The 10,179-nt window shown below is 44.7% G+C and overlaps 1 protein-coding gene across 3 annotated transcripts in view; it reads left to right on the top strand.

Moving 5' to 3' along the window:
• The window catches only part of PMEPA1 (prostate transmembrane protein, androgen induced 1), a 52,769-nt gene extending 47,324 nt beyond the window's left edge, over positions 1–5,445 (top strand). For 2 of the 3 annotated variants that reach the window (XM_074843248.1, XM_074843250.1), the window contains one exon: positions 81–5,445. In XM_074843248.1, the coding sequence (XP_074699349.1) occupies positions 81–629 (549 nt within the window). In that variant the 3' untranslated portion in view covers positions 630–5,445. The remainder of the gene's footprint in view (positions 1–80) is intronic. The other variant, XM_074843249.1, reaches the window with a different exon arrangement.
• Positions 5,446–10,179: the final 4,734 nt, after the last annotated feature.

Below are 10,179 nucleotides of genomic sequence, written 5' to 3' on the forward strand. Positions count from 1 at the left end.
GGTGTCGCTGCCGTTCCCGCTGTCGCAGGCTGCAGCGTCTCACACTTCTCGTCCCCTTTCTCTCTTTTTCTCCCTTTCAGCAGCAAATCTACACCCCGAGACCCAGTGACCGCCTGGCAGTGCCATCCTTTCTGCAGAGGGACCGCTTTAACAGATTCCAGCCAACCTACCCCTACATGCAGCACGAGATCGACCTGCCGCCCACCATCTCGCTGTCGGATGGCGAGGAGCCCCCCCCGTACCAGGGACCCTGCACGCTGCAGCTGCGAGACCCCGAGCAGCAAATGGAGCTCAACAGAGAGTCGGTCCGGGCCCCCCCCAACAGAACCATCTTCGACAGTGACTTGATAGATAACTCCGTGTACGGGGGGCCGTGCCCCCCCAGTAGTAACTCTGGCATCAGCGCGACCTGCTATGGGAGCAATGGTAGGATGGAGGGACCGCCGCCGACGTACAGCGAGGTGATAGGGCACTACCCCGGGTCGACGTTTTACCAGCACCAGCAGAACAACAACGGGATGCCCTCCATCTTGGAGGGCAGCAGACTCCATCATTCACAAATCAATGGCCTTGAGAGCACAACCGCATGGAACAAAGAGAAAGAGAAACAAAAAGGGCACCCCTTTTAAAAAAAAAAAAAAAAGAAAAAAAGAAAAGAAAAGGAAAAAAAAAAGAAAAAACAAGAAAGTAAATGAAACACTCTGCACTTCTCGTAAAAAGAAAAAGGAGAGAGAGAGAGTTGAGGAAGATGAGCAAAGAAAAAAAAAAAGCCCTTCCCCATCTCTCCATGTATAAATATTTACTTGTTATGTCTGGTCTGAATGCACAAGCCTACCAAGCTTGCAAAAACATTTCTTTATTGAGCTGTGTCTAGACGTTTAAAAAGGAAAAAAAAATCAACTGTAGTCCCGTTTTTTTTTTGTTTCTAGTTGAGCTGTGTGTGAATGCTTTTTTTTGTTTGATTATTTCACTTATCTTTAAAGACAAAATATTTGCACAAAAAACATTTTGTTTAAAGATCTGCAATATAAATATATAAATATATATTAAAAATAAGAGAAAGTGTATGTGTAAGGAGCAGGAGTATTTTTGTATTAGAAGAGGCCTATTCAAAAAAAAAAAAGTTGTTTTCTGAACTAGAAGAAAAATGGCAATTTTTTGAGTGCCAACTCAAAAAGTGTGTATTACATTGTAAAAAAACAAAAAACAAAAAAAAATCAAAAGCAGGGGTTTAGAGTTATTTATATAAATGTTGAAATTTTGCACTATTTTTTAATATAAATATGTCAGTGCTTGTGTTGGTCAAAGCCTCTATCATGTCTACCATGAACCTGTTAAGGGATATATGTCGAAGTGAAGAACAAAGTAGCTGGAAGGGGGTGGAAAACGCTGAAGTGAAGATGCCAGCCCTGGGAGGAGCGGTGAGCGAGACTGCATCTTATGCAAATCCTTAATTTCCAGAGTCCCTGCGCATGGCCGCTGACAGTCACGGCTTTATACATTCCCTACAAAGCAAGAGGAGTTGGTGTGTGTTTGTATGTCATCCGGTAGGATTATTGGAGTAAAAAAGGTAAAATGAAAACTCCCTGCTTCTGAGAGTCAGTAATGACTGAAGCAGACAAAAATTACTTGATTTTTTTTTTTTTTTTTTGGACAACCTCTAACTTTTTGGAGGGGGGTGGTGGGGATGAGAATAAACTTCTGTGTCTGAAGGAACAAAGTGTTTTTTGGTTTATTTCTTTCAATGTTCAACTGAAGGGCCCTATTTGGAGCTAAAAGGGTGATTATGGAAGTTAATGTGAGTAAATGGTAACGTACCCACTGGCTGCCTTTCAGCTGGGGTTTAAGTATCTCATTGAAAGTACAATCTGAAAAGTGTGGTGGTGGTGAAGGTAGTTTTCATTTTGTATTAACCTCCCAAACCTCTATTTGGGATATACGGGCGCAGCCGTGTCTCGCAGCTCCGCCGTCCCCCGGGCTGCCTCTGGTCATCGCTATTTTTTACTTTATTATCCTAGCTAAAGAGGCATCAGATACAGTAGATGGAAATGAATCTGCTCCTGTGATGTATTAATTAAAGGCTAAAGAAATATGCTTAATGCTTTAGAAGCAAACCCCCTTTACCTCTTCTGAAGATGTCCTCATCCACAGCAGCACGGTCCCACCTGCCCTCCCGCCCGCCGGGTGTTGTGCGTCTTTAATTTATCTTGGTTTCGGAAGCATTTTGTCTTACTATGCTATTGTTTACATTTTTATATTGCGTAGGTGTCTGGTAGGTGTTTTACCCTCGCGGTGAATTTGTATGTGACGGAGTGAGCGAGTGAGAAACCTGAGAGCGCAAGAGAGAGAAAGCAAAAGGGAAAAAACCTGTTCTTGGTCCCGTCTCCCTGGCCGGGAGAGCGTCTCTCCGAGCGCGAGGAAGGGTCGGTAGGGGAACCACGGAGAGCGAAGATTTTACAAGGAGGTGTGATTTCATTTTTTGCAGGATGCTATCTAGTAGAGTGACATAAATGAAAGATATAAAGGCAATAACTATTGTTTTTAAGCAACTTTTCTATTACTTGAAAAAAAAAAACCACCATGAGAACGGTTTTGAAGTTCCGACCATTTGAACAATATTTATATATATTTTAAAGAAGACGATGAATAGCTGAACTTGAAGTTTGATCATTATTTTTTGCTTTTTTTTATTTTTGCCTAGAAATAGTCCTGTACCTTCTCAATATTTCAAACTGCTTTTCCACAGCTCTTGAAATCTTCATAGCTTTACAGTCATGTAACCTAAATTTTGATGACCTAAAAAAAAAAAAAAAAAGCCACAAAAAAAAAGTCATGCAAAGGAATAAATCTAGTTTGTCACGAAAGGTACAAAACTGATGAATTTATACGAGTTTTTAAAATGTATCTTTCCTTTATGTAACATGTCTATTTAGTGCCTTATTAAAGAAACAGTAACCCTCCCTTTTTAGAGAGGGGAAAACAAAATCATCGTTAGCATCACAAGTAACCAGCGTCTGGTCTTTTGCTCCTTTGGACCTTGAATTCATTTTCCAGTCCCTTCTTTTCTGGCAGCGCTGCCTGCTCCCCGGAGCAGCCCCGTGGGCCTGGCCATGCAGGCTGCTCCTCTGCCGCTGCTCTTCTCCCACGGTTTGTAAGGGAATTTTAACACGTTTATGCACATAATCCTACCCAGGGAGGTAGGAAACTGGTGGATATTGTAAATGAGATACCAACCAAAAGAGAAACAGAAATATAATATCTACTGCCCTCTTGAGCCAAAATGCATGAATAGTGTTGTTGGGGTTGGGTGGTTTTTTTGGGTGGGAGGGGAGGGTGTTGTTCTGTGATCTGAACTAGTTTGCTACAGAAAAACTGGTTACCTCAGCAGGTTTTGGGTGGAATATGCATCACGCATTTAAAACTGAGCAGTGAATAAGGAGGTGTCGTGGGGACCGGAGGTTGTTAAGTAACGGGATTGTCTTGTCACATGGTGTCACCTGGCCACCAAACCCCATAGAGAGGTCAGGGAGGCAGGTAGTGTCTGGAAGGGCACAGAGGGATAGTGGGAGAGGGTCTAACAATGCAGTGCAATTAAACCCAGCTCTCATGCTTTGAAGTCCTCAAAATTTCAACTGATTCTCTGTTTTTTTCCCCATTTTTTTTCTCTCTCCCCAGTTCACTCCCAGTGTGAGCTTTTATTTCTCAAGCATCACCCCAAGCATCTGCAGTTGAGTGATCAGTTTGTTTTGTTCCTGGGTTCAGTTTCATTTACCTCTTTCTCTAGTTTGGGGAATTAAATGTGTGAAATGGGGTGGCTCATCACCAAATTTCTGTTGCAAATGATGCCTTTCAGTCCATGCCATGCACAAATAAAAACTAAGCTGCCACCTTCCCCACTGCTGGTGCAGGTCCCTGGGGAGCGGCTGCAGCCCCGGTGGGGGGGAGCCCCAGGTCCCAGGCAGCGGGTGCAACTCAAGTTCACCTCGACAGAGCCAAGTTGTCACCTTTTGTCTTTCTTCTGTCCATCCCTCTGCTTTGCAGTCCCAAGAACTGTGTATTCCAAGTGCAGATACCAGATCTGGGGCCCAGATCAACTCCAAGTTCTGAATGGGTGTGTAGAAATAATGGTCTGTTCTTTTTTATTATTATTATTGTTGTTGTTGTTGTTATTGTTGTTATTATTATTATTACTATTTAATGTTACTTTTTGCCTCGGGGTCCATTTCTTCCCAATTCCCATGTCCTGTATTGCCACCAAGGCAGAGAATTTGCTTTGCACACCCTTGCTGATGTCTCTACTCGTTTCCTTCTGGCCTTCATGCAGCTCAGGAGAGAACTGTACTAGAAGCTGGACTGTGGTCCTGCTCCATAGGAGTCTCTAGTGTCTTGCAGCTGCCAGCAGAGAGATTCAGGCCCCTTAAGAATGATTTATTTTTAAACTAATACAGAAGAAACAAGGCATTGCTAATGCTTAGCAACCTCTTGTCCTAGCCTGCCTTTTTGCTCGAAGTTTTAAGAGTCACGTTAGCTTTAAAAGGGGTTGTTAATCTTACAGAGTTTCTTAGTTTACAGTACGGCAAACAGCATCCTTAAAGTGCCCCCAAATCTTAATGGCCTGGAATGGGAACGTGGCTTTGTCGACCAGGATGGTGAGGAAGGGTGGGTTTCATTTGGGGCTGACACTGATAAAACTCGTGTTCCCTTCACAACCCTCGATTTCACCAGTTTGAAGATTCAGCTTTACTAATCTAGTGCGTTGTTTCCATAAGTGTTATGAAATTCATTCTATCTTAAGTGGGGGTATAAGGAAATACAATTGCTTTCTGGAGAATCACCCTTTTGTATGTGTATTGAACTATAAAATTGCACTAACTGCTATATTAAAAAATAAATAAAAGCCCAACATTTTTACTAAGGATCGGGAAAAAAACTGAATCCAGATGTGTAGCATTAACAGTGCTAGGTGAGAACAGAATGAATTTTTAATCTCTTCTGTCTCTGTATTGCTCAGAGATTTTCTATGTACAACACAAAGCGACAAAAAACAAAAAGAAGTTTTCCAGAAACCGCGCTTCAAATTTTTGCTGTACTATAGAAGCTCATGAAGGACAACATTAAAGTCCTAATTTGCCTGCCTTATAGACACATTTCATTGTATTAATATTTTCTTAAACTTCCAGTTGCATTGCTTTGGCTTTGGAGTTTGTTATAGGCAGTCCTGTATCCTGAGTTCTGTTCAAGTTTAAACTTATGTAAACTATTGACAGCACATGCAATGCAGTACTTATCTATATTTTGCTGTTTTAGTATGAATATGTACTCTGATGCCAATTTACAAAAATCTGTTGTAAACGCTTATTGTGTAACAGTAACCGATAGTGGCAATTATATGTCATTCTAAAAGCTGCAATACTTATACAATAAATTTTACAATACTTTGGAAAATTTGCCTTCACCTTTTGCTTTGTTACCCAAAAATCAGTTTGCCAACACAATGTAATTTCAAAAGCTCTTCCTATTTTCTTTTTGAATATTGGAAAATGAATATTCTCAGTTTTTGATATTTGTGTGGTTTTCCCCCCTTCCTTGTTAAGTAGCCTTCTTGAATAACAGGCCAACCTCTGTATTGCCACAACGTGTTCTTCCCGTGAAGCTGTAGCTGGTTCCCAGTGTATTTGCATGCTCGGTCTGTGTGTGTGTGTGTGTGTGTGTGTGTGTGTGTGTGTGTACAATTCTGTTTTCTTTTGAGTAGATCAGGTGTCGCAGCTTTAATCCCAGAAGAAGCATTCCTGGTTTGCACCAATATGTCCAACACTTGCGATCCTGCCTTTCAGCCAAGAACATCACTGATGGTCAGAAGGTCTTAACTTGAATAACCGTCAATCAACAAGAACTGTGTAGATTGACTCAAATCCTAAGCACAGATTATTTGTGTGACTTTTCCTTTCTGAGACTGTGGTCAAATTGCAGTGATCACATTAAAATGATTGAAAACTTAACTGTTTGCAGGGGGTTTTCTTTTTGTGTTTCTGAAGGATGTGATGTAGATTTGCCCAGACCTTGGGTTCCTTCTTGGGACTAAGGAGTGTGCAGTAGGAGTGTGCTGAAGGCTGTCAGCTCTAAGCCCTTGGTCTCCCCAGCCCTTCTCTCTGGCTGATTGCAAGCCTCCGTTTAGGGTGGCAGCTGGGGTACCACTTGGAGGAAGAGTGTGCTGCTGTGCAGGCAAGGCTCATGAGCAGCACGATGGGTTAAATTGCTCTCATTGCCATTTGAGACTGCAGGACGCTGGCCACAGCAGTCTGGGCTCCAGGATGAATCGGTGAGTGATGATTTGGAGGTGCGAGTCAGCTTCTTGGGGCATTACGGAGCACTTGAGGTCATGTATTGGAGGTACTGGAGAGTGCTGTGTGCAGTACTGCTCTGTGCTGCCAGTGTTCGGTGCCTTCCATTCCATTTACAAACCACCAGCTGTATTAGCCAGGAAGACTTTTTTTCCTCTATATCATGTTTTAAATGAGCAGAACCCTGCTCACTCCATTTTAGTGACTGACCAACTTTCACATGAATGTTTGAAGCTAAAAATTTTAACCAGTTTGCAGTCAAGAGTGATGCTTTGTCCCAAAACTGAGCTCTCCGGGGCTAGATTTCTTGTTGGGACAGTACCTTAGCAGCTCAAGCAGGCTTGTGAGGAGGCCAGTGGCAGCTCCTGGGGGAACTGTGCTATGGGATAGCTTTTAGGAAGCAAAATCTGCATTTCAGCCCGAGTGCATGGACCAAAACAAGTGACTCCCCTGTTGTGTGTGTTCGGGTAGGTACTGAAGATGTGAGCTTTGTCTTCAATGCAATCTTCATTAACCCTGCTCCTGCCTCATCTTCCACATGCATACGAGCACGACCAGGAGTAACCCTTGATACAGTGGGAGCTCCACAGGAGCAGACACGGCTAGCGGAAACCCAGGGCCTCATCCTGAAAAGACACAGATGTCTTATTTTATGCACTGTGAATAACACAGATAAAAATTCAAATGGCTTAGTGTATAACACTGCACACGGGAGTCTTGTGGGATCAGGGCCGGCAGGAAGAAACAAGGCAAAAACCCACAGCGGGGATGAGTCGATTTGCTTTACCAACACAGCGCTTTGATTGACAAATGCGATGCCATGGGCTGTGGGGGCAGCACAGCCTGGGCAGGACAAGAAGCTGTGGTGGGATGCCAGTGGCCCCAGCGTTGTCTCACACGACTCCAAACCCGCTTTTCCATCCCATGTGCAAAGAAACACCGAAATGCTACATTTCTGAGAGAGGGGCAATGACCCTGCCCCAGCCTCATGATCACAAGTATCCAAGGTGGGAAACATCCACCTTGCTCCAGGCACAGCGAGGCAGGGGGGAAGAGCAGGGTTTGTTTTGAATCACTGTTTTGAAATGACATTTTTCATTTTCGGATTCATGGCTGAAACCACATCTTCCCACAGAAAATGGGAACTCAGCTGAAACCACATTTTCCAAAGGGGATTTTTTTTTCAAATTAAAAAAAAAGCCAAGTTCAACCAGCACAGTGCGTGGGAATGGGCAGAGAAATATTGTTACTAAGCTACCTTTCCCCGGCTAATGAGGTGATCTGGGGACACTGCAGCACGGCTGATTGGCAAAAGATTATTTTTAACCCTTTTTTTTTTCTGTTGCAACTCAGTGGAAGAAACAATTTTGTGACTTTTGGAAACCACAAATGGCAAAGAATCATAGAATCGTTTAGGTCGGAAAAGATCTTTAAGATCATCAAGTCCAACCGTTAACCTAACACTGCCAAGTCTACCACTAAACCATATTCTACACTTCTTTTAAATACCTCCAGGGATGGTGAGTCAACTGCTTCCCTGAGCAGCCTGTTCCAATGCTTGATAACCCCTTTGGTGAAGAAAATTTTCCTAATATCCAGTCTTAACCTCCCCTGGCACAACTTGAGGCCATTTCCTCTTGTCCTATCACTTATTACTTGGCAGAAGAGACCGACCCCCACCTCGCTACAACCTCCTTTCAGGTAGTTGTAGAGAGCGATGAGGTCTCCCCTCAGCCTCCCCCAGACTAAACAACCCTGGTCCCCTCAGCTGCTCCTCACAGCACTTGTGCTCTAGACCCTTCCCCAGCTTTGTTGCCCTTTTTGGCCACACTCAATGTCTTTCTTGTAGTGAGGGGCCCAGAACTGAACACAGTAATCGAGGTGCAGCCCCACCAGTGCCGAGTACAGGGGTAAGATCACTGCCTAGTCCTGCTGGCCACGCTATTTCTGATACAAGCCAGGATACCATTGGCCCTCTTGGCCACCTGGGCACACTGCTGGCTCATATTCAGCCAGCTGCTGACCAACACCCCCAGCTCCTTTTCCACCAGGCAGCTTTCCTGCCACTCTTCCCCAAGCCTGTAGCGTTGCAGGGGGTTGTTGTGACCCACGTGCAGGACCCAGCACTCAGCCTCGTCAAACCTCATACAATTGGCCTTGGCCCATCAATCCAGCCTTTGATTTTAAACAGATTTCTGTGCTGCAAATTGAATAAAACTTAAAAAATCAGATTCAGCTTTCCCCTGTGCTCCCAGAATTGAATCCCTTTTTGCAGTGCTTCTGGTCCTCCCTGGCTGCGCTCGCTGGAAGGTGTAAATTCCAACTTCAAAGTATCTGAACTTCACAGCAGGCTTGTTTTTTTTTTTTTAATTTCTTGTCTCCATATTTTATCTGCTTGTCCTAACCCAAACTCTCCCCCTGTGTCTGCCGGTGCCTCCTCTCTGCCATCACCTTCCTTGGGACCCACATTAATCCCCACTCCTGCTCTCCCTGGCAGATGATTCATTTCTCATGGGTCAACAGCAGCTCGAACCACGTTGCTGCCTGCACCTGCATTTAATCCAGTTTGTGCCTGGAGGGCGTGAAGCAAACCTCCCCCAGGGCTTGTTCAGCTCCAGTCCTGGTGCTTGGGGATGGTGCCCACCAGTGATTACTTCCCAGTAAAGATGGAGGAGATGGGTTGGGGTACTTTGGGGTGGGGAAGTTGTGAAACTTGGACTCAGCCTCTTGTTTTTTAACCTGCTCAGGCTGATTTTCCCTTGGGATGATTTATTGGAGTTGGGTTTTTTTTTTCCATGCTGCTGTCCCCAAAGCCCCTGCACAGGCTGAGACCACCATCAAGGGAGGGGAAGCCTTGATCAGGGACAGAAACCCCTAAGGTGGCTGGAAACAAAAATTCTCCCCCATGGCAACTGTCTCAGTGATGGGTTACACTGAGATTTATTAAGAAAGCAGCATGGTCTCACAGGAATCCTTGATGTTGACTATCCTGACTGTAATGGGAATTTACTCCAAACACTGCTATCCTTTCTTTTTTCTTTAAGAAACGAGTCTAGAAATTGCCACTGCTTTGACATAAAACAGGACTCTGTAACAGTTAGTAGCAAAAGCAAAAAACTGGACAGGAGAAAAGAGGAAATAATTCCTGCCTTGTGCTCCTAGACATGATCAGGCTGGAAAAGCAGTGCTCAAAATTCACTTCATCAAAGGTTTGATGGGGTCAAAACTGTTTCACTCCCCCTTTTTCCCGTTCTCAGGAGCCCTGCAGACAGCTCACCCCTCTCCTTTGAACCCAGTGCAGACAGACTCATGGGTTTTGCTCAGTGGGCAGGCAGGGGCAGCTGGGGGCTTTGACCCAGGTGGGCACAATCCTGCCATGGCCCAGGAGGCCAATCTAAGCAGCTCCAGGGAGGGGCAGTTTCACTCCTTTCCTGCTGAGTAGGAGCTAAAGGTTTTGAAGAGGGGGTTTCCTGACTACTCTTTGCAGATGCGTGAGGCAGGACTGGGTTTTGGTTCAGTGATGCCTCAGGTTTCTGAAGTTGCCTTGGTGATGTGAAGGAAAGATGAATTCTCTGCCACTTCAGTGCTTACTCTTTTTGAGGTAAGAATGCATTTTATGGCATTTTTTAGGGTACCCAAAACTCAGCTTCAGGGTGTCCTGGAGCCATATGCTGCAGGCGTGCTTTTTCTTCCTCTGTGGCTGAAAGTGCATCAGTCACTGCAGCTCTGGGGCCTCCTCCCTGGCTGCCTTCCCCCCTGGGGTACATGACCCGCTGCTCCCCGTGTGAGTGGGGCTTGCTGGAAAGCAGACCTGTCTGCTGGGCGGTGTTGCCAGCAG

The sequence above is a fragment of the Strix aluco genome, chromosome 17 (assembly GCF_031877795.1).
Source record: "Strix aluco isolate bStrAlu1 chromosome 17, bStrAlu1.hap1, whole genome shotgun sequence".
Taxonomy (NCBI): domain Eukaryota; kingdom Metazoa; phylum Chordata; class Aves; order Strigiformes; family Strigidae; genus Strix; species Strix aluco.